The sequence below is a fragment of the Amblyraja radiata genome, chromosome 10 (assembly GCF_010909765.2).
Source record: "Amblyraja radiata isolate CabotCenter1 chromosome 10, sAmbRad1.1.pri, whole genome shotgun sequence".
NCBI classification, from domain to species: Eukaryota; Metazoa; Chordata; class Chondrichthyes; order Rajiformes; family Rajidae; genus Amblyraja; species Amblyraja radiata.
The window spans coordinates 69,435,309-69,460,326 of NC_045965.1; the positions used below are offsets into that span (position 1 = coordinate 69,435,309).

Consider the following 25,018-nt stretch of genomic DNA (forward strand, 5'->3'; position numbering starts at 1 on the left):
GGGGGAGTCCAGAACCAGGGGCTACAGTTTAAGAATAAGGGGTAAGCCATTTTGAACGGAGACGAGGAAACACTTTTTCTCACAGAGAGTGGTGAGTCTGTGGAATTCTCTGCCTCAGAGGGCGGTGGAGGCAGGTTCTCTGGATACTTTCAAGAGAGAGCTAGATAGGGCTCTTAAAGATAGCGGAGTCAGGGGATATGGGGAGAAGGCAGGAACGGGGTACTGATTGGGGATGATCAGCCATGATCACATTGAATGGCGGTGCTGGCTCGAAGGGCCGAATGGCCTACTCCTGCACCTATTGTCTATTGTCTATTGTCTGGTCCCCACCTGAAGACGTGCTTGAGTTCCAGCATCTCGCTGTCCTTGATGCACTGGTCATCCTGCAGCCTCTCGACCGACACTGCGTACGATTCACTCACCTTCTTCTTCCATTCATCTGGTGGGGAAAGACAACACTTTGGTCAACTCTTCCCTGGCCCTGTTAATGCCACAACAGCGACCTCATCAACCCTCCCCAAAATGTGGACAAGATACTCTACGCAACACGTGTAATGTCGAGAGCTCGCTGACCAGTTGCATCACGGCCTGGTTCAGCAACTCCAACGCCCAGGAACACAGGACACAGAGTGTGGTGGACACTGGCCGGTCCATCACAGTACTGACCCCCCCACCATCGAAGGTCCATCACAGTACTGACCTCCCCACCATCGAAGGTCCACCACAGTATTGACCCCCTCACCATCGTATTGTATTCAATTTATTGTCATTATCTCATATTAGAGACAACAAAATGAATTTTCCTTACAGTCAAGTAACATAAAAATAAATAAATAAAACATATTAAAAAAAATGTTTTAAGAAAAAAAAAGAAAAAAAAGCACAAACACAGAGGTCCACGACCCAACACAGCGGCACCAAAGTTGAGGAAGGTACCATAGTCCAGCCAGCCTCCCCGCCGATCTTCCCAGATGTTCACCCGTGGTCGGGGCCTCCAGAGCACCCGCAGTCTCCGCCACGGGCGGCCCGATGCTCAGGCCCTCACGCCGGGACGATGGAACACCGACGCCGAACCCCGACGGAGAACGTCCTCAGCGGCCCGGACCGCCAGATCAGCCGCCTCCCACCGGAGTCCACGGCTCCCGAGTCCACAGGCCGAGCCGGGCGGAGTCGCAGGGCTCCGCGATGTTGATCAGCGCCGCCCGCGTTGGGAGCTCCGCGATGTCGTGTGCAGCAGGCCCAGCACTCCGGGGCTCCAAACGGCGATCCCCCATAAGGCATCGCCCGCCCCGCGATGTATCCAGCGCTGCCCCGCTGCTGCTGCTGCTGCTGGAGCTCTGGTCGGTCCCGGCAGGTAAGGCAGTAGGTAGGCCGCTGGGGGGGCTGGGGGGTGGGGGGCAAGGATGCGACTCGGATAATAGTCGCATCCTCTCCAGGAATCGACTGAAGGACGGTATCCCCCGCACCGTACCCTCTTCCCCCACATAAAGACATTAAAAAAAAACCAGAAAACACTTTTCAACATAACAAAAGCAAAAAAAACAAAAACAAGAAGATACCAGACTGAAGGTGGAGGCAGCCAGCACCAGAGCCACTGGAAATACAATTCCCATCGAAGGGATCTACAGGAGTCGCTGCCTCAAAGAGGCCGCCAGCATCATCAGAGACCCACACCACCCTGGCCACGCTCTCATCTCGCTGCTACCATCGGGGAAGAAGGTACAGGAGCCTGAAAACCGTGACCTCCAGGTTCAGGAACAGCTTCTTCCCAACAACCATCACTGCACAACACTAACCTCAGCAACTGTGATCTTCTGTGGACAGTGTCTGTGGTCGCTCTGCCCACTTCAGTTTTGAGTTACTTAATATTATGGGTATTAACTTATTGTATTATCGATTATCGTATATTTAGATTTGTTCTTTATTGTGTTAATGGGACTGTTAAGCTGCAGTAAGTTCATAAGTGATAGGAGCAGAATCAGGCCATTCGGCCCATCTAGTCTACAGCACCATTCAATCGTGGCTGATCTATCTCTCCCTCCTAACCCCATTCTCCTGCCTTCTCCACATATTTCCTGACACCCGTACTAATTAAGAATCTATCTATACCTGCCTTAAACTACAGAGCGGAGGTGCAGAACCTGGCGGACTGGTGCACACGTAACAACTTGTCACTAAACACTTCCAAGACCAAGGAGCTGATTATTGACCAGGTCCCATAATGGAGAATACGCCCCAATCTCCATCCATGGGGAAAGTGTGGAGAGAGTGTCCAGCTTTAAGTTTCTGGGCACTCACATTTCAGAAGACCTCACATGGTCCACAAACACCGCCGCGCTGGTCAAGAAGGCACAGCAACGACTGTTCTTCCTGAGGACATTTAAAAAAGACTGGTCTGCCCCAACAGCTGCTGACAACGTTCTACCGCTGCACCACAGAGAGCATATTAACGTATGGCATCTCTGTGTGGTATCTCAGCTGCACGGAGGCGGAGAGGAGAGCTCTTCAGTGCGTCGTCCACAGAGCGCAGAGGATCATTGGGACACAGCTACCAGCCTTGGAGGGCATCTACCACACGGTGCCTCAGGAAGGCCGTCAGCATCCATAAAGACTCATCACACCCCTGTAATGGACTGTTTGAACTACTTCCCTCCGGCAGACGTTACAAGGCCTTCTACGCCAGCACCTCCAGACTCAGGAACAGCTTTATTCCCAGAGCTATAGCGGCTCTGAACCGGCCCTAATGAGTGCCCCCCCCCCCACCCCCCCTGGAGTGTCTCCCTCGGATGGTCAAGTCACACATCGACCCGGCACAGACACATTTGCACTTTAGACTGTTTTACTGTTCTTGTTATAAATCATGTTTCTCTGGGGTTTCTAAATTTCAGATGTTGGAGCTATGACATCGGATGGAAGCTGCATAACCAAATCTCGTTGCATATATGTGTAATGACAATAAAATATATTATTATTATTATTATTATTATTAAATATATCCACTGACTTGTGGCCTCCACAGCCGTCCGTGGCATAAAATCCCACAGATTCACCACCCTCTGACTAAAGAAATTCCTCCTCATCTCCTTCCTAAAGGAACGTCCTTTTATTCTGAGGCTGTGACCTCTGGTCCTAGTTCAGACTAGTTCAGCTCACTTTAGTTTAGTTGAGTTTATTGTCCCGTGTATCGAGGTACAGTGAAAAGCTTGTGTTGCGTGCTAACCAGTCAGCGGAAAGACAAGACATGATTACAATCGAGCCGTCCACAGTGTACAGATACATGATATGGGAATAACGTTTAGTGCAAGGTAAAGCCAGCAACGTCCGAACAAGAACAGCTGAGGAGTGGAAACACCCTCTCCACATCCACTCTATCCAGGCCTTTCACAAGTTCACCAGTTATAGGAGTAGAATTAGGCCATTTGACCCATCCAGACCACTCTGCCATTCAATCTATCTCTCCCTCCTAACCCCATTCTCCTGCCTTCTCCCCATAACCCCCGACACCCGTACTGATCAAGAATCTATCTATCTCTGCCTTAAAAATTCACTATTCGGTAAGTTTCAATGAGACCCCCCCCATGCTTCTAAACTGCTGCGAGCTCCTCACCCTTTAACCTTGACTTTAACGTGAGATATTGTGGAAGGAAGTTTGTTTTACCCGTGCAAGTCTGGTTGGGCCTGGACTTGTAGTTCCCCATCGAGGCGTTTGTCCAACGCGGGCTCACGGACGGTTGATTGGGGAGGTGAAGACTCTCTCTCCCCGACAGCCACAGTGTTCTCCTCACTGCCTGATCAACAACGCTAAATATAAACCTTGCCCCTCCGTGGAATGTCGGATCACAATAACATGGACGGGACAAACGCTGGGAGATGAGACAGGCGGCAGCTGGAACCTGGCCCAGGGCTAAAGTTAGCTGGGCAATCTGTGCCAAATTCCCGCAGCGTCTCCCCCCCCCCCCCACCCCCCCAGCAACAGTCACTGCACCTCACCCGTCACTCTGTTCATTTAGTTTATTGTCCCGTGTATCGAGGTACAGTGAAAAGCTTTTGTTGCGTGCTAACCAGTCAGCGGAAAGACAATACATGATTACAATCGAGCCGTCCACAGATACATGATATGGGAATAATGTTTAGTGCAAGGTAAAGGCAGTAAAGTCCGATCAAAGATAGTCCGAGGGTCTCCAATGAGGTAGATGGGAGGTCAGGACCGCTCTCTAGTTGGTGAGAGGACGATTCAGTTGCCTGATAACAGCCGGGAAGAAACTGTCCCTGAATCTGGAGGTGTGCGTTAGTTTTCACACTTCTATACCTCTTGCCCGATGGGAGAGGGGAGAAGAGGGAGTGACCGGGGTGAGACTGGTCCTTGATGATGCTGCTGGCCAGTTCATACTCAGTGTTCTCTTGGTGAGGCAGCATTCAGTCTCAGTTTTGGGTCACCCTGTTACAGGAATATAGCATTAAGCTGGAAACGGGTGCAGAGAAGTTTTACAAGGATGTCACCAGAACATGAGGGACTGAGCTGTGGGGAGAGGTTGGGCAGGGTAGGACTTTGTTCCTGAGACCACTGGAGGATGAGGGGTGATCTTATGCTGTATTAAAACATATCAGGGCGACACGGTGGTGCAGCGGGTAGAGCTGCTGCCTCACAGCGCCAGAGACCCGGGTTCAATCCTGACTATGGGTGCTGTCTGTGCGGAGTTTGTACGTTCTCCCCGTGACCTGCGTGGGTTTTCTCCGGGTGCTCCGGTTTCCTACCACACTTCAAAGATGTACAGGTTTGTAGGTTAATTGGCTTGTTGTAAATGTAAATTGTCCCTGTGTGTGTGTGTGTGTGTAGGGGATTGCTGGTCGGCGTGGACTCGGTGGGCCGAAGGGACTGTTTCCGTGCTGTATCTCTGTAGTCTAAAAGAGAAATAGATAAGGTGAATGCACAGAGTATTAGCCCCAGAGTAGGAGAAGCAAGATGCAGAAGGCATAGGTTTAAGGTGGGGGGAAGATTTAATAGGAACATGAAGGGTAACGTTGGTGTATGGAATGAGCTGCCAGAGGAAGTAATTGAAGCTGGGACTATCCCAACGTTCAAGATTCAAGATTCAAGAAGTTTATTGCCATGTCAACAAGTTGATAGGAATGTGTCTTGGTTCGCTGTCAGACAGATACAATACAGTACAATACAACCACCACATACACCACAATAAATAATACAGACAATACCGTACGAAGGACAATATATACAGGAAGGACAGGACCCAGCAGCGTCATGTTAAGCGTAAGTGCAAGTGCAAAACAAAGTGCAAAGTGATTAGTGCAAATTCAAATATCTGATGGCTTGGAGGTAGGTGCTGTCTCTGAAGCGAGATGTTTTACTTTTAATGCTTCTATATCTCCTTCCTGATGGGAGGAGATTAAAGAGGTAATGTGCTGGGTGAAAGTGGTCTGCTATGATTTTTTTGGCCTTTCTGGTGAGTCTTGTTGAGTAAAGTGATGTCACTGAGGGAAGTCTGCTGCAACCGATGATCTTAGAAGCTCGGCGCACTATTCTCTCCAGCCGAATCTTATCCTGCGAGGTTGTGTGACCATACCAGACAAGCATGGAGAATGTGAGTATGCTTTCTATGGTAGACCTATAGAAGTGGGTCATGGCTGGTCGACTGACCCTGAATTTTTTGAGCTGCCGCAGGAAGTAGAGTGGCTGGTGGCACTTACTGATTATGAGACTGGTGTTGAGCTCCCATGATAGGGATTGATGTATGGTGGTCCCGAGGAACTTAAAGAAGGTGACCCTCTCAACCACCTCTCCATTGATGAAGAGAGGGAGGAGGGGGGTGGCCTTCTTTCTGAAATCAACAACCAGCTCCTTAGTTTTTGAGATGTTAAGTATGAGGTTGTTGTTCTCACACCACCTTACTAGCTCCTCTACTTCCCTACGGTAAACGGTTTTGATGTTATTGGTAATAAGACCTGCCACAGATGTGTCATCTGCAAACTTAAATAACAAGACAGAGTCAGAGTGTGAACAGCAAAAATGTGTGTGTACAGAGTACAGAAGAGGTGATAAAACGCAACCCTGGGGGGCGCTGATGTTCAGGAACCTAGCCAGTGAGACATGGTTACCAATGTTTACCACCTGTTTTCTGTCACATAGAAAGCTATAGATCCATTTATGGCCGATCGGAACGCCTGTTGATGTTTAGTTGAGAGTAGTGTTAAACTTGTTCATGATATATGTATTTTTATTTCTATTTATTTTTTACTGCACACTGAATGGACACTGGTTTGAGTAACGTTTTTTTGTTTCCTCTGGGTATGCGAGTACTCAGGAAAATAACAATAAAGATATACAATACAATACAATACAAATACAATACATAGAGATGAGTTGACCCCCAGTTCCTGTAAAGTGTGTATCAACTTTACAGGAACGATGGTATTGAATGCGGAGCTAAAATCCACAAAAAGAATGCGAGCATATGTGGATCTGGATTCCAGGTGTTGGAGGATGGAGTGAACACAGAGGGACACTACATCATCTACACTTCTGTTGGCTCTGGAGGCGAATTGATAGGGATCAAGTGTAATGCTGGAAAGATGTTTGCATACCAGTCTCTCAAGAACCTTCATGATGACTGAAGTTAAGGCAACAGGCCTATAGTCGTTAAGGCAAGTGATGTTATTTTTCTTGGGGACTGGTACGATCACAGCTGACTTGAAACAAGCAGGCGCAATTGAGAGTTGAAGTGACCAGTTGAAAATGGAGGTGAGGACGGTTTAAGAAACAGTTGGACAGGTACATGAGGCAGGCATTATAACATTTGTACCAGTACAGGCAAAGATTTAGGGGGATATGGGCCAGTCCTACTATTCCGTGGATTGTCACCTTGTCGTGGTGGAGAAGCTTGTGTGTGGTCCTGAGATCCTGAGAGCGATGCCGTCTGGAGCTATGCTCCTGGTAGGGCCACCCATGGCTGTAAGGTCGAGGGGGAGGTCTCTGACAAAGAGCCAATCCAACCAAGACCTCAACGGTGGAACAGGCGGAGGACGATGGCTGACCTTAGTGGAGCATCACAAGGGCTGGGAAGGCGGATGAAGGCTGCAGCAGAAAAGGGTCTCCGGTCGTCTTGGACTCCATACCACTGGATCCTGACCCAGATCTGTCAAGGACCATGGGGTGGCTGTGTGCACCAGTCTCCCCACGTTAAACAAAGTCACGCACAGGCCTCCTCCAACCCTGGAGATACCCATGGTCAACCATGACCGAAGGGGGCATAAGACGAAGAAGAAGAAGGGCCAGGCATGGGTGAATAGGATGAGCTTAGAGGGGGCATCTTGGTCAGCATGGATGAGTTGGGCCGAAGGGCCTGTTTCTGTGCTCAGGCTCCTACCCCCCGACTCCTCGCTATTAGAGTGAGTTCAACATTACAAAGGAGTTTCTCCAGAATTCCTGGGTGGATTTACCAATGACTGGGATGCAAGGAGGCGGCTACTGATCTCCAGCTCACTGCCATGAGATCAGTGTGGAGCGCACCAATGTGCAAGAGCAGGCGAGATGGAGGTGGAGGAGGAGGAGGTGTCGGGCTTCTTGAAGAGCATTACGGCAGATAAATCCCCAGGATTTGATGGGATCTATCCCAGGTTATTGAGAGAGGTAAGAGTTAAGTGATAGGAGCAGAATTAGGCCATTCGGCCCATCAAGTCTACTTCGCCATTCTATCATGGCTGATCTATCTCTCCCTCCTAACCCCATTCTCCTGCCTTCTCCCCATAACCCCTGACACCCGCACTAATCAACAATCTATCTATCTCTGCCTTAAATATATCCACTGACTTGTGGCCTCCACAGCCGTCTGTGGCAAATAATTCCACAGATTCACAAGATTCCCACAAAGAATTCCACAAATTGCACCAGAAATTCCTCCTCATCTCCTTCCTAAAATAACATCCTTTAATTCTGAGGCTGTGCCCTCTGGTCCTAGACTCTCCCACTAGTGGAAACATCCTCTCCACATCCACTCTATCCAGGCCTTTCACTATTCTATGTTGTTACTTTATTTGAAAAATACATTTTATTCATAAAAACGTGCAGGGAATACAATCATCATATCACCATAGATGCCACACAGAGAGCATTTTATCGGGATGTATCCCAGCACGGTTTGGGAACAGCTCCGTCCAAGACCCGCAAGAAATCACAGAGAATTGTGGACGCAGCCCAGACCATCACACAAACCAACCTCCCTTCCATCGCCTCCATCTACACCTCACGCTGCCTCGGCAAGGCCAGCAGCATCATCAAGGACCAGTCTCACCCCGGTCACTCCCTCTTCTCCCCTCTCCCATCGGGCAAGAGGTACAGAAGTGTGAAAACGAATGCACACCTCCAGATTCAGGGACAGTTTCTTCCCGGCTGTTATCAGGCAACTGAACCGTCCTCTCACCAACTAGAGAGCGGTCTTTGCTGGCTTTACCTTGCACTAAACGTTATTCCCTTATCCTGTATCTGTACACTGTGGACGGCTCGATTGTAATCATGTATTGTCTTTCCGCTGACTGGTTAACTCGCAACAAAAGCTTTTCACTGTACCTCGGTACACGGGACAATAAACTACATGTCTTATCTGTGTTTAAGAAGGAACTGCAGATGCTGGAAAAATCGAAGGTAGACAAAAATGCTGGAGTAACTCAGCGGGTGAGGCAGTATCTAGACGCTGCCTCACCCGCTGAGTTTCTCCAACATTTTTGTCTACATGCCTTATCTATATTTGTTGTACCATCAAATCAATACTTTAATTGATTACACAGCAGTCTATCGAATATTGCACATGGACTTTTGTACGGTTTTAATTTTTTGCTTATGTTATCTATGAGTTCATATTCTTGTTGTGATGCTGCAAGTAAGAATTGTTCCATTTGCGGTACACATGACATTAAACATGGGGCGTCACGGTGGTGCAGCGGGTTGAGCTGCTGCCTCACAGCGCCAGAGACCCAGGTTCCATCCTGATTACAGGTGCTGTCTGTACGGAGTTTGCACGTTCTCCCCGTGACCTCATGGGTTTCCTCCCACACTCCAAAGATGTGTAGGTTTGCACGTTAATTGGCTTCTGTAAAAATTGTCCCTAGTTTGTAGGACAGACTGTACGATGGCTGCATAGAATTGGACCATCATTGCACAATCTGCCACAGGCAATGATGGTCCAATTCTACACGGCCATCGTACAGTCTGTTCTCACCTTCTCCATCATGGTCTGGTTTGACTCAGCCACCAAGCACGACATCCAGAGGCTGCAGCGAATCGTCCGATCAGCTGTGAATGTTATTGGCTGCAACCTTCCCTCCATTGATGAACTGTACACTGCAAGGGCCAGGAAGCGAGCGGGCAAGATCATCTCTGGCCCCTCTCTCCCTGGCCACAAACTCTTTGAATCAATTCCCTCTGGAAGGCGACTCCGGACTGTCAAAGCTGCCACAGCCAGACATAAAAAGCTTTTTTCCACGAGTAGTTGCTCTACTCAACAGCTAAAAATCTGTAGCCTCCTTTTGATCTGGTATTTTATTTAATTCACGTTTAATCAATAATGTTTTATTATTAATGTTTAATGTTTTATGTGTCATTCCTAACTGCCACTGTATGTCATGTTGTCACTTGCGGGCGGAGCACCAAGGCAAATTCCTTGTATTTGAATACTTGGCCAATAAACTCATAAACATAAACTTCATAAAACTAGTGTAAGTTCATGTGATAGGAGCAGAATCAGGCCATTCAGCCCATCAAGTCTACTTCACCATTCAATCATGGCTGATCTCTCTCCCACCTAATCCCTTTCTCCTGCCCACCCTCTGACTAAAGAAATTCCTCCTCATCTCCTTCCTAAAGGAACGTCCTTTAATTCTGAGGCTGTGCCCTCTGGTTCTAGACTCTCCCACTAGTGGAAACATCCTCTCCACATCCACTCTATCCAGGCCTTTCACTATTCTGTACGTTTCAATGAGGTCTCCCCTCATCCTTCTAAACTCCAGCGAGTACAGGCCCAGTGTCATCGTATGTTAACCCACTCATTCCTGGGATCGTTCTTGTAAACCTCCTCTGGACCATCTCCAGAACCAGCACATCCTTCCTCAGATACGGTGCCCAAAACTATCCTAAATGTGGCCTGACCAGCGCCTTATAGAGCCTCAGCATTACATCCGTTTTTGTATTCTAGCCCTCTTGAAATAAATGCTAGCATTGCATTTGCCTTCTTGAAGCAAATGCTTAGGCTCCGGAAGTGGCGGTACTGCCCAAACAGCTGCGGTTCGCCTGCAGTCCGTCTGCCTTTTTCTTTTTTTTTATTTCCTTTTGTCTTGTTGGACGTATGTTTTAGTTTAGTTTTAGTTGTGTATGTGTGGGGGGCGGGGGAAACTTGTTTTAGTCTCTTCGGAGCCTCAGCCGCGGGCCCAGTGGACGACAACATCGCAGGTCCCAGGTTGGTGACCGATTCTCCGGAGCTCCCGCAACAACAGCTTCGTCCGCTGGACTGGAGGGTGGCAGCTTCGACCGCCCGGGCCGCGGAGTTTGAACCGGCCCGTCCGCGGAGCTCGGATTAGGCCGCGGGACTTACCATCACCCGGCCGGGTCACAACATCGGAAGCCTGGATCGTCTCAACGCAGAGGGAGAACAAGGAGGGAAGAGATAAGGACTTTAAGACTTTTGCCTCCATCACAGTGAGGAGGTGCCTGGAGTCACTGTGGTGGATGTTAATCTGTGTTCATTGTGTGTTCTGCTACTTTATTTTCTGTCATGGCTGCAAGGTACATAATTTTGTTCAAACTAATAAGTTTAAATAACAATAAAGGATAACTAACTAACTAGCAATCTGACTTGCAGTTTAACTGTTTGAGAATCCTGCACCAGTCTCCCAAGTCCCTTTGCACCTCCGATTTCTGGATTCTCACCCCATTTAGAAAATAGTCTACGCCTTTATTCCTGTGACCAAAATGCATGACTCCACACTTTGCTACACTATATTCCATCTGCCACTTCTCTGCCCACTCTCCCAACCTGTCCAAGTCCTTCTACAGAGTCCCTGCTTTCTCTACACTACCTGCCCCTCCACATATTTTTGTACCATCCACAAACTTGGCCACAAAGCCTTCAATCCCCTCGTCCAAATCATTAATATACAACATGAAGAGTAGTGGCCCCGACACCGAGCCCTGCGGAACTCCACTAGTCACTGACAGCCAACCTGACACAGCCCCCATTATTGGCACTCTTTGTCTTCTGCCAGCCAGCCAACCTGCTCAATGCTAGTATCTGCCCTTTGATACCGTGGGCTCTCATCTTCCTTAGCAGCCTCACGTGTGGCACCTTATCAAAGGCTTTCTGAAAATCTAAGTAAACAACATCTACTGACTCTCCTTTGTCTGTCCTCAAAGAATGACAGATTTGTCAAGCAAGATCTCCCCTTCACAAAGTCATGCTGACTTCCGCCTATTTTATCGTGAACTAAGTATTCCGTAACCTCATCCTTTATAAAGGACTGTAAAATGTTGCCAACCACTGATGTCAGACTAACCGGCCTGTAGTTTCTACGGGGCGATTGTTGGTTGGTGCGGTCTGGGTGGGCCAAAGGGCCTGTTTCTACGCTGTATCTCTAAACTAAACACTCCCGACACTTGAAAGGCTTGAAAGATTTGTTGCTATCACCTGCTGTTGGTATTGGGGGAGTTCCCATAAGTAAAAGAGCGTGAGACTTGAGACTGATGTAAACCCTTATTAATCATTTAATATATTTCCTTATACTTTAATAAATGTAGTTTATTTGTAACGTTAAAAAAATAGTGTTGGAGTAACTCAGTGGGTCAGGCAGCATCTGTGGAGAACATGGATAGGTGACGTTTCACAGAGTGCTGGAGTAACTCAGCGGGTCAGGCAGCATCTGTGGAGAACATGGATAGGTGACGTTTCGTGTGTCGGGATCCTTCTTGTGTTTCTACTTCTTTGTGAGGTTGTGATGTGTTTGTTCCATCAGTGAGGTGGAGCCCTGGCGATGTATGGGGCGGGTCACAGCGAGCTGCATCATTCCCAGCTGCATGATTCCCGACTGCACCATTCCCAGCTGCATGAGTCCCAGTTGCACCATTCCCAGCTGTCATTGCCGTCGTCATTCCCAGTTGCACCATTCCCAGCTGCATCATTCCCAGTTGCATGATTCCCAGTTGCATGATTCCCAGCTGCACCATTCCCAGTTGCATGATTCCCAGCTGCACCATTCCCAGCTGCATGATTCCCGGCTGCACCATTCCCAGATGCATGATTCCCAGTTGCATGATTCCCAGCTGCACCATTCCCAGCTGCACCATTCCCAGCTGCATGATTCCCAGCTGCATGATTCCCAGTTGCATGATTCCCAGCTGCACCATTCCCAGTTGCATGATTCCCAGCTGCACCATTCCCAGCTGCATGATTCCCGGCTGCACCATTCCCAGCTGCATGATTCCCAGTTGCATGATTCCCAGCTGCACCATTCCCAGTTGCATGATTCCCAGCTGCACCATTCCCAGTTGCACGATTCCCAGCTGCACCATTCCCAGCTGCATGATTCCCGGCTGCACCATTCCCGGCTGCACCATTCCCAGCTGCACGATTCCCAGCTGCACCATTCCCGGCTGCACCATTCCCAGATGCATGATTCCCAGTTGCATGATTCCCAGTTGCATGATTCCCAGCTGCACCATTCCCAGTTGCATGATTCCCAGCTGCACCATTCCCAGCTGCATGATTCCCAGCTGCACCATTCCCAGTTGCACCATTTCCGGCTGCATCATTTCCGGCTGCCATTCCCAGCTGCATCATTCCCAGCTGCACCATTCCCAGTTGCACCATTTCCGGCTGTATCATTTCCGGCTGCCATTCCCAGCTGCATCATTCCCGGCCTTGCTGAGCTCCTGCAGCAGCTCCTCCCTGAAGCGCAGCGTGCTTTGCAGATCCATGGCATGGAGCATCTCGTGGATGGACAGCAGACCCCGGTCAGTGGGCAGATGGACAGCTGACCCTCCCCTCAGGACGTCCACTACAGACAGGGTGGCGGCGGCCGACTCCTGCGCGGTGGGCCGGGGCCCCGGGAACAGCCTGGCGTTCCAGAGTCCGGGCCGGGGGCCGGAGAAGAGACGGGGGGAGAGGGGCAGGTCCAGGAGCTGGGCTGCCCGATCTAGCCCCACTCCCAGTATCTGCAGACCCTCGATCTCGGCCAGCGAGCCCACACTGGCCTTGGGGTCGTCGGCAGTGCCCAGCGCTGCGCTGGCAAAGCCCCCCGGCATGCCCACCGACAGCAGGAAGGTGCCAGCTGGCACTGAGGTACCCGGCCCCAGACTGCAGCCGCTGATGATGCAGCCAGGGCCCACCCTGGTGCCGGGGGCTAGCCGGGAGAACTCTACCACGCTGCCCGCTGACACCACGCTCCCCGTGCCCAGCAGGCTGCGTAGCACACAGGCCACAGGCCCAGGGGGCTGGGGGTGGGAGCTGGGGTCCACAGGGCCAACGGCAGGCCCGAGGGCCCGGGAGAATGATCTGGGATCAGGGCCTTGGTGGTCTGGCCTAGGGGTGTGGGGGTGTGTGTCAGGCCCAGGACAAGGCTCGGGCCTGGAGCCCTGGTGTTGGGAGCTGTGGTCAGGGCCAGTCGCGGGGCCCTGGGCCTGGGGCAGCAGGCCCCACATACCCCCAGCTGGGCTGGTGAGATGGTGCAGGTACTCGGGTGCCGTGCCCAGGTGGTAGAAGGCCGAGTTATTGAGGGCGGCGACATGTAGTGGGGTCCCGCAGAGAGCGGCAGTGACGGCCTTGTGGAGCAGGGACCTCTCCCCTTCCCCTGGCCCCTCCCCGCTCCCCTGTCCCCGGCTGGGGCCTAGAGCCGGCAGGAAGTCCCCATAGGCATCGAGCTCACACTGCAGGCCGGGGCTTTGCTGCAGGGCGTGCAGGAGTCCCCGGCAGGTGGGCCGGTCCAGGTAGAAGATGCTGTCGGTGTAGACGTGGTCGGAGTGGGGCCCGCATGTGGCTCCGACCTCCAGCATGGCCTCGACGCTGGGCTTGTGCAGGAAGAGGCGGCAGGGCCCCCACTCCAGCTCGGCCCCTCCCCAGGCCCCGGGCCCCAGCACAAACACACCGTGCCCGGTGCCAATGCCCAGCGGCGAGGGGTGTGCAAGCGCGGTGACACCGGGCCTGTCTAAGGCCAGGGCCCCAGCCTGTGGCAGGCTGTACAGCTCGACATCATCGGCACAGGTGACCAGCACTCCCGGGGCCATGCCGGCTGGCAGGTCCACGTACATGGCCAGCTTCAGCTCCAGCATCTGGTAGGCCGGGCAGCCCACTGGCACTGCCATGAACACCTTCCCCAGGGCACTGGCACTCGGCAACCGCTGGCTGGAGCCCCCTGTCACAAGAAACATACAAACATAGGCTTAGTTTTATTCAGTTTACAGATACAGCGCAGAGTTTAGAGATATTCCACCAGGTGGCGCCGCGATGGCAGCCTCGCCAACAGTCTGTCTGCCCTTTTTGTCTTTCTTTGTTATTTTCAGTGTGTTTTAAAAGTTTGTGTAAATGTTCTCTGGTTTGTTTTATGTGGGGGGGGGGAAGGGGATTGGGGGAAACTTTCTTCAATCTCTTACCTTGCCTGAGATGCGATTGTTTTCCGGATCGTATCTCTGGTCGCTCTGCGGCCTAACATCATGGAGCTGGCGGCCTTGCTCGGGACTGACTTTGAGCCCCACCGCGGGGCCGTGGACTGACCATCGGGGATCGATCCATTGCCTGGGATCGACGCTCCAACTGCGGCCTGCGGATTTCACCATCGAGGAGCTCGCAGTCTCGGGATGAGACCGGCGTCGGGAAGCTCCAAAAGCCGCAGGATGTTTGACCAGCCCCGACCCGGGGTAGATCGCCCGGCGCGGGGGAGCTGAGATTCCCCCCCTCACCGATGCAGGAACTTGATCGCCCCGACGAGGAGGCCCACCCCCGGCTACGGGAGTAAGATCGTCTCGGCAACGGAAGGCTTGAGACCCCCGACCGCTGGAGGACAAAGGGAAGAGATTGAACTTTTTGTCGCCTTCCATCACAGTGAGGAATGTGGGAGGAGTCACTGTGGTGGATGTTTATGTCAAAATGTATTTTGTGTGTTCTGTTGCTTTTTATTGGTATGACTGTACGGCAAATCAAATTCCTCGTATGTTGCAAAACATACTTGGCTAATAAAGTATTATTGTGACAGGCCCTTCGGCCCATCGTGTCCGCACCGACGGGTGTCGGGGGTTATGGGGAGAAGGCAGGAGAATGGGGTTAGGAGGGAGAGATAGATCAGCCATGATTGAATGGCGGAGTAGACTCGATGGGCCGAATGGCCTAATTCTGCTGCTATCATTTATGAACGAGTGTCTGATTAACCCACCGAACCGCAGATGTTTGGTACGTGGCTGGAAAGTGGGGCTCCAGGAGAAACCCACGCGGTCCCATTCCCATCAACTCCCCCCTCCCCTACACACAATGAGGGGCAATTAACCCACCCGTCCCCCGCACTGTCTACGGGAAACCGGAGCACCCGGAGGAAACCCACGCAGTCACGGGGGGAACCTGCAAACATTCGGGAATTGATTTAGTTACATTTACAGAGTGGAAACAGGCCCTTCAGCCCACTGAATCCATGCCGACCAGCGATCCGCATACACTAGCATTTAAGAAGCAGTTAGACAGGTACATGGATAGGACAGATTTGGAGGGATATGGACCAAGCGCAGGCAAGTGGGACTAGTGTAGCTGTGATATGTTGGCCGTGTGGGCCGAAGGGCCTGTTTCCATACTGTACCACTATGATACTATGACTAGCATTATACTACACACAATGGACAATTTATTATCTTTACCAAATAGGCTGGAAACATTCAGCAGGTCGGGCAGCTTCCATAGAAACATAGACAATAAGTGCAGGAGGAGGCCATTCGGCCCTTCGAGCTAGCACCGCCATTCATTGTGATCATGGCTGATCGTCCCCTATCAATAACCCGTGCCTGCCTTCTCCCCATATCCCTTGACTCCACTAGCCCCTAGAGCTCTATCTAACGCTCTCTTAAATCCATCCAGTGACTTGGCCTCCACTGCCCTCTGTGGCAGGGAATTCCATAAATTCACAACTCTCTGGGTGAAAAAGTTTTTTCTCACCTCAGTCTTAAATGACCTCCACTTTATTCTAAGACTGTGGCCCCTGGTTCTGGACTCGCCCAACATTGGGAACATTTTTCCTGCATCTAGCTTGTCCAGTCCTTTTATAATTTTATATGTTTCAATAAGATACCCCCTCATCCTGCTAAACTCCAGTGAATACAAGCCTAGTCTTTTCAATCTTTCCTCATATGACAGTCCCGCCATCTCAGGGATCCATGGAGAGAGAAACAGGGAACGTTTGTGTCGGTTTTAGTCTACAGCAGAGTCTGCCGATTGTAGTAAGATCAGTACCTCTTTGAGTCAGAACATTAACCCCAAGTCTCTCTCCACAGAAGCTGCCTGACCTGCTGAGTATATTCAGCCTAGTTTGTTCTTTCAGATTTAACAAAGCATCAATAGGCTGTGAAATAGAGAGTGAATGTGGAGAGGACATTTTTGCTACTATACGATCAGAGAGTCCAGGACCAGAGGGCACAGCCTCGGAATAAAAGGATGCACCTTTAGAATGGAGATGAGGAGGAATTTCTTTAACCAGAGGGTGGTGAAACTGTGGAATTCATTGCCACAGACGGCGGTGGAGGCGTCTTTAGTCAGTCAGTGGGTATATTTAACGCATAGATTGACAGGTTTTTGATTTGGAAGGGTGTCAAAGGTTATGGGCAGATGGGGTTGAGAGGGAGGGATAGATCAGCCATGGTCGTATGGCAGACTAGACTCGATGGGCTGCCTGGCCTAATTCTGCTCTGGGCTGGTCAGAGTTGGAGGTGTCTGCAGTGATCACAAGATTAATTCCTGGGATGGCGGGAATGTCATATGCTGTGAGAATGGAGCGGCTGGGCTTGTATACTCTGGAAGTTAGAAGGATGAGAGGATATCTTATTGAAACATAGAAGATTATTAAGGCTTTGGAAATGCTAGCATGTTCCTGATGTTGGGGAAGACCAAAATCAGGGGCCACAGTTTAAGAATAAGGAGTAAGGCATTCAGAACGGAGATGAGGAAACACCTTTTCACACAGAGAGTGGCGAGTCTGTGGAATTCTCTGCCTCAGAGGGTGGTGGAGGCCGGTTCTCTGGACATTTTCAAGAGAGAGCTAGATGGGGTCTTAAAGATAGCGGAGTCAAGGGATATGGGGAGAAGGCAGGAACGGGATACTGATTTGGGATGATCAGCCATGATCACATTGAATAGCGGTGCTGGCTTGAAGGGCCAAATGGCCTACTCCTGCACCTATTGTCTGTTTCTATTCCCAGCTAATTAAAGGATTTGCCAGTTAACGATGGTTGTGTTTACCAGCGTGGATCAGTAGAACCTTGAAGCTGTCCATCTTGTCTCCGTAGAGTTCTTGTAAGCAGAGCAGAGCATGAAGTGTGGAGCCGCCATTTCCTGAGCAGAGAAAACAATGATCAATAACAATCTCCTGGAGTTGCCCAGCAGGCAAATTCACAACCCTTGTATATTAATCACTCGGACGAGGGGATTGAAGGCTTTGTGGCCAAGTTTGCAGATGATACAGAAGTAGGTGGAGGGGCAGGTAGTGTAGAGAAAGCAGGGACTCTGCAGAAGCACTTGGACAGGTTGGGAGAGTGGGCAGAGAAGTGGCAGATGGAATATAGTGTAGCAAAGTGTGGAGTCACACATTTTGGTCGTAGGAATAAAGGCGTAGACTATTTTCCAAATGGGGTGGGAATCCAGAAATCAGAATTAAAGGACATTCTTTTAGGAAGGAGATGAGGAGAAATTTCTTTAGTCAGAGGGTGGTGAATCTGTGGAATATTTTCTTAATGGGGAGAGAATCCAGAAATCATAGGTGCAAAGGGACTTGGGAGTGCTGGTGCAGGATTCCCAAAAAGTTAATCTGCAAGTCGAATCGTTAGTAAAGAAAGCAAACTCAATGCTGGAATTTATTTCAAGAGGGCTAGAATACAAAAACAGGGATGTAATGCTGAGGCTGTATAAGACGCTGGTCTATTGTGAGCAGTTTTGGGCCCCGTATCTGAGGAAGGATGTACTGGCTCTGGAGAGGGTCCAGAGGTGGTTTTCAAGAATGATCCCAGGAATGAGAGAGTTAACATACGATGAGCGTTTGACGGCACTGGATCACGCTGGAGTTTAGAAGGATGAGGGGGACCTCACTGAAACATACAGAATAGTGAAAGGCCTGGATAGAGTGGATGTGGGGAGGATGTTTCCACTAGTTGGAGAGTCTAGGACCAGAGGGCACAGCCTCAGAATTAAAGAACGTTCCTTTAGGAAGGAGATGAGGAGGAATTTCTTTAGACCCGGGTTTGATCCTGACTATGGGTGCTGTCTGTACGGAGTTTGCACTTTCTCCCCATGACCGCCAGGAAAAGCCGAAGGTCGACAAAAATGCTGGAGAAACTCAGCGGGTGAGGCAGCATCTATGGAGCGAATGAATAGGTGACGTTTCGGGTCGAGACCCTTCTTCAGACCCGAAATGTCACACATTCAGTCTCTACCCGAAACGTCACATATTCATTCGCTCCATAGATGCTGCCTCACCCGCTGAGTTTCTCCAGCATTTTTGTCTACCTTCGGTTTCTCCAGCATCTGCAGTTCTTTCTTAAACACTAGGACATTGAAGCTTTGTTCAGTGAAAATATAGCAGGTAGTGGAAACCGGAGAGAACTTTAGGAGGGAAAGAAGAGTAGTACAAGGCGGAGGAGACTTGATGGGCCGAATGACCCAATTCTGCTCCCATAACCTCAAGAAGCATGAAATATCCGTGACGACCCGTACCTATTTTGGGTCCTGGAGGATCTGCAAAGACGTGATAGGGGATGCCGCAGGGTAGCTCCTTCCTCTGCAGCTTGCTGGCAATCTGCTGCACGAACGCATGCTCCTGACGCCCATCGGCAGCCGTGATGACCACCACGTCCCAGAACTCCCCCCGCTTCACCTCCTTCCCTGCGCACACCAGACCACGGAAACAACACAAGAGTTAGCACCGTCTCGTTACCACACGCACCGACTCACAACCATGACATTCACTTGCCGATTTATTCGGCGACTGCCGGTATCATTGACTGACGTATCAGGTCACCGAAACATTTGCAGCGTGATGATGTATTGATGTGTTTTTTCAAGTGTTGCAACATTTTTTATGTCGCTGCTGGATTTTGAAATGTTCAAAATATTTTGGCGACAATGATACGATGGCGGCAGCCGCTGAAGAAAATCGGCAAGTGGGACAGGCCCTTTACAAGAGTCAAGAGTGTTTTATTGTCCCAGATAGATCAATGACATGGGTGGGAATTTAGACATTGATATTGAATACACAGATACACAGACATTGAATTCTCCCAATTTTGCTAGCCCTTGCTGTCTCCTCCCCTTCCTTAACCCTCTAGCTGTCTCCTCCCACCCTCCCATCCGCCCGCCCTCGGGCTCCTCCTCCTCCCCCTTTTCCTTCCTTCTCCCCCCCACCCCCCATCAGTCTGAAGAAGGGTTTCGGCCCGAAACGTCGCCTATTTCCTTCGCTCCATAGATGCTGCTGCACCCGCTGAGTTTCTCCAGCAATTTTGTGTACCTTAGATCAATGACATTCTTACTTGCAGCAGCACAACACAATATGTAAACATGGTGCACTGTAAACAATATAATAAACTAGAAACAAACGTTCAGAGTGTGTGTGCGTGTGTATAAACCTGTACTAGTCAAGATTCTATCTATCTCTGCCTTAAAAATATCCACTGACTTGGTCTCCACCGCCGTCTGTGGCAATGAATCCCACAGATTCACCACCATTCACCAAATATATATGAACATATACATATATATCTGAAGAAGGGTCTCGACCTGAAACGTCACTCAATCTTTCTCTCCACAGATGTTGCCTGTCCCGCTGAATTACTCCAGCATTTTGTGTCTATCTTCATCTTTGGTGTAAACCAGCACCTGCAGCTCATTTTTACACAGGTGTACACACACACACACACACACATATATATAAATATATATAATGTATACACACACACACATATATACATATAAGTATATGTGTACACACACAGATATATAATGTACACACACATATAATAATAATAATAATAAATTTTATTTATGGGCGCCTTTCAAGAGTCTCAAGGACACCTTACAAAAATTGAGCATGTAGAGGAAAAACATGTAAGGGGAATGAAATAAATAGTAGAGACATGACTAGTACACAAAGTAAAGACAGAATTCAATACAAAACACAGTATGGGGCAATTAATGCACAGATGAAAAGGGACGGGGACGTGGGGCTAAGGATAGGCAGAGGTGAAGAGATGGGTCTTGAGGCGGGACTGGAAGATGGTGAGGGACACGGAATTGCGGATCAGTTGGGGGAGGGAGTTCCAGAGCCTGGGAGCTGCCCTGGAGAAGGCTCTGTCCCCAAAACTGCGGAGGTTGGACTTGTGGATGGAGAGGAGACCGGCTGATGTGGATCTGAGGGACCGTGAGGTCAGTGAGATATGGGGGGGCCAGATGGTGGAGGGCTTTGTAGGTGAGGACCAGGATTTTGTAGGTGATCCGGTGGGAGATGGGAAGCCAGTGAAGTTTTTTGAGGACTGGAGTGATGTGATGCCAGGATTTGGTGTGGGTGATGAGTCGGGCGGCTGCGTTCTGGACCAGTTGGAGTCGGTTGATGTAGGTGGAGCTGATGCCAAGGAGAAGTGAGTTGCAACAGTCCAGTCGGGAGGAGATGAAGGCATGGATGAGTCTTTCAGCAGCGGGAGGTGTGAGAGAGGGTCTGAGTTTGGCGATGTTGCGGAGGTGGAAGAAGGAGGTTTTAATGACATGGCGGATGTGAGGCTCAAGGGAGAGGGTGGAATCAAAGATCACGCCAAGGTTGCGGGCCTGGGGAGATGGGGAGACAGTGGTGCCGTCGATGGTGAGAGTGGGGTTATTGATTTTGCTGAGTGTGGCTTTGGAGCCTATGAGGAGGAATTCTGTTTCATCGCTGTTGAGTTTGAGGAAGTTATGTTGCATCCAGGTTTTTATAGCTGACAAACAGGAGTTGATATGGGAGAGGGGGGGTTGTGGGGGGATTTGGTGCCGAGGTAGATCTGGGTGTCATCAGCGTAACAGTGGAAGTCCAGATAATATAATGTACACACACATACATGTATATATAATGTACACACACAATGTGTACAGATATAAACAATAATAGTACACCAAGCCCCCAGTCTATGTATACAGATACAGACAAGAGGTGCAGGGGGCGGGGGCGGTGTGTGTGGGGTGTGTGTGCGGTTGTGACGGTGAGGGTGAGGGTGGGGTTGTGTGTGGGGTGTGTGTGGGGTTGTGACGGTGAGGGTGAGGGTGACGGTGCTGCTTCACCCCGCATGGTGTTGAAGGCCCGCAGCCTCCGCCCGGTCGCCTCCCGCAGCCGCCGCCACAGAGTCTCCGTCTCCCGCTCGGTCTCGGCCATCGTCCTCACTGTCCGCGCGGCGCCGGGACGGACGGGACGGGAGGGGGGACGTGCGCGGTCCCGCGGGACCGGAGACGTGACGTGGTGACGTGCCATACCCGCGCATGCGCCGCCGCTCTGTGACGTAACCCGGGGGCGGGGCGGGAGGGGCCGCGCATGCGCCCCGGTTGCCATAACGGCGAGGCCGAGCGGCGATGGCGCGGCGTGGAGTGTGCGTGAAGCCGGAACGTAGCCAGGCTAGTGACACACTCACACACACTAGTGACACTCACACACACTAGTGACACACTCACACACACTAGTGACACACTCACACACACTAGTGACACACTCACACACGAGTGACACTCACACACACTAGTGACACACTCACACACACTGGTGACACACTCACACACACTAGTGACACACTCACACACACTGGTGACACACTCACACACACTAGTGACACACTCACACACACTGGTGACACACTCACACACACTAGTGACACACTCACACACACTGGTGACACACTCACACACACTAGTGACACACTCGCACACTAGTGACACACTCACACACACTAGTGACACACTCACACACACTAGTGACACACACACACGCTAGTGACACACTCACACACTAGTGACACACTCACACACACACTAGTGACACACTCACACACACTAGTGACACACTCACATACTAGTGACACACTCACGCACACTAGTGACACACTCACACACTAGTGACACACTCACACACACCAGTGACACACTCACACACTCGTGACACACTCACACACACCAGTGACACACTAACACTGGTGACACACTAGTGACACGCTCACACTAGTGACACACTAGTGACACTCACACACTAGTGACACGCTCACACACACTAGTGACACACTCACACACTAGTGGCACACTCACACGCACTAGTGACACACTCACACACTAATGACACACACACACTAGTGACACACACTAGTGACACACACACGAGTGACACACTCGCGCACACTAGTGACACGCACACTAGTGACACGCTTACACTAGTGACACACTAACACCGGTGACACACTCGTGACACACTCACACTAGTGACACACTAGTGACACTCACACTAGTGACAAACTAAGACTGGTGACACACTAGTGACACACTCACACTAATGCCACACTAGTGACACACTCACACTAGTGACATACTAGTGACACATTCACACTAGTGACACACTAGTGACACACTTACACTCGTGACACACTAGTGACACACTTACACTGGTGACACACTAGTGACACACTCACTCGTGACACACTAGTGACACACTAACACTGGTGACACACTCACACCAGTGACACACTAACACTGGTGACACACTAGTGACACACACGCACTAGTGACACACTCGCACTCGTGACACACTAGTGACACGCGCACTAGTGACACACCAGTGACACACTCAAACTAGTGATGCACTCAAACTAGTGACACACTAGCGACACACTCACACTAGTGACACACTCAAACTAGTGACACGCTAGCGACACACTCACACACTAGTGACACACTCACATACTAGTGACACACTATTGACACCGTGACACGCTAGTGACGCACTCACCTACTAGTGACACACTCACATACTAGTGACACGCTAGTGACACGCTCACACACTAGTGACACACTCACACACTAGTGACACACACACACTAGTGACCCACTCACATACTAGTGACACACTAGTGGCACACTCACACACTAGTGACACACACACACTTGTGACACTCACACACGAGTGACACACTAGTGACACACACACTGGGGACACACTCACATACTAGTGACACACTAGTGACACACACACACTAGTGACACACACACACTAGTGACCAATCACATACTAGTGACACACTAGTGGCACACACACACTAGTGATACTAGTGACACACACACTAGTGACCCACTCACATATTAGTGACACACTAGTGACACACTCACACACCAGTGACACACACACTAGTGACACACTAGTGACACACTAGTGACACTCGCACACTAGTGACACACTAGTGACCCACTCACACACGAGTGACACACTCACACACTAGTGACACTCACACACCAGTGACACACTAGTGACCCACTCACACACTAGTGACACACCAATACACTAGTGACACACTCACATACTAGTGACACACTCATACGCCAGTGACACACTCACACATTAGTGACACACCCGTGACACACTCGCACACTAGTGACACACACCAGTGACGCAATCACACACTAGTCACACACTCACACACTAGTGAGCAATAGTGACACACACACTAGTGGCACACTTACACACTAGTGACATGCTCACACACTAGTGTCACACTCACACACTAGTGGTACACTAGTGACACACACACACTAGTGACACACACACTAGTGACACATTCACACACTAATGACACACACACTAGTGACACACTCATGCACTAGTGACACACTCATACACTAGTGACACACTCACGCACTAGTGACACGCACACATACTAATGACACTCACACACTAGTGACATACATGCTTACTAGTGACACATTCATTAGTGGCATACACACTAGTGACACAAACAAAACTGACACACACTCACCCAGGCTCATGACACACTCACTCATCCAGGCTAGTGACACACACTCACACTAGTGACACACACACTCATCCAGGCTTGTGACTCACTCACACAAATACATATACACTCAAGCACTCTCACCCACATACATACACACACACCCACATACAAATACAAACACGCACTCACACCCATTCACACACGCACCTTCACACTCCCACACAATCGTACACACATGCGCACACATATTCACACCAGACATGTACGCTCTCTCACACACACATACGCACACACATTCACATACGCGCGCATACACACACACACACACACACACACCCCTACAGATGAACACATGCACAGACACACACATAGAGACAGACACACACACTTAGACTCAGACACACGCACACATACCCCCCTCACCAGGGGCTCAGGGGGCCTGGGACCACCCCCTCACTTGAAGAAACATAGACAATAGGTGTAGGAGTAGGCCCTTCTAGCCAGCAACGCCATTCAGCCCTTCTAGGCAGCAACGCCATTCAATATGATCACGGGCAAAAGCAGACAGCATAGAGCAGGCCCATCGGCCCGTCTCCCCTATACTGTCCGCCATCGCCCCATCTCCCAGCACTGGGTTCAGAGCCCTCTCTTCCTGGTCCAGATGTCTGTTTGTGAAAGTCTCTCCCTCCATCCCCCCATCTCCCCCTCCAATCTTGCACATTTTTACCGGGTGCCGCCCATAATGTCCGCCTCACCAGTAGTCTGTCTTGTCCCTTCTCT

At 50.3% G+C, this 25,018-nt stretch overlaps 2 protein-coding genes across 3 annotated transcripts in view; one reads left to right on the forward strand and one right to left on the reverse strand.

Annotated features, from left to right (window-relative positions):
• The window catches only part of LOC116977428 (serine/threonine-protein kinase TNNI3K-like), a 58,104-nt gene extending 36,437 nt beyond the window's left edge, over positions 1 to 21,667 (reverse strand). The window contains exons 1-4 of the mRNA XM_033027856.1: positions 21,537 to 21,667; positions 18,951 to 19,118; positions 17,484 to 17,576; positions 331 to 439 (exon numbers count right to left, since the gene is read on the reverse strand). Coding sequence (XP_032883747.1) covers positions 331 to 439; positions 17,484 to 17,576; positions 18,951 to 19,118; positions 21,537 to 21,627 — 461 coding nt within the window. The 5' untranslated portion in view covers positions 21,628 to 21,667. The remainder of the gene's footprint in view (positions 1 to 330; positions 440 to 17,483; positions 17,577 to 18,950; positions 19,119 to 21,536) is intronic.
• Positions 21,668 to 21,764: 97 nt separating this feature from the next.
• The window catches only part of LOC116978083 (leucine-rich repeat and IQ domain-containing protein 3-like), a 35,267-nt gene continuing 32,013 nt past the window's right edge, over positions 21,765 to 25,018 (forward strand). For both annotated transcript variants that reach the window (XM_033029107.1, XM_033029108.1), the window contains exon 1: positions 21,765 to 21,863. In XM_033029107.1, the coding sequence (XP_032884998.1) occupies positions 21,822 to 21,863 (42 nt within the window). In that variant the 5' untranslated portion in view covers positions 21,765 to 21,821. The remainder of the gene's footprint in view (positions 21,864 to 25,018) is intronic.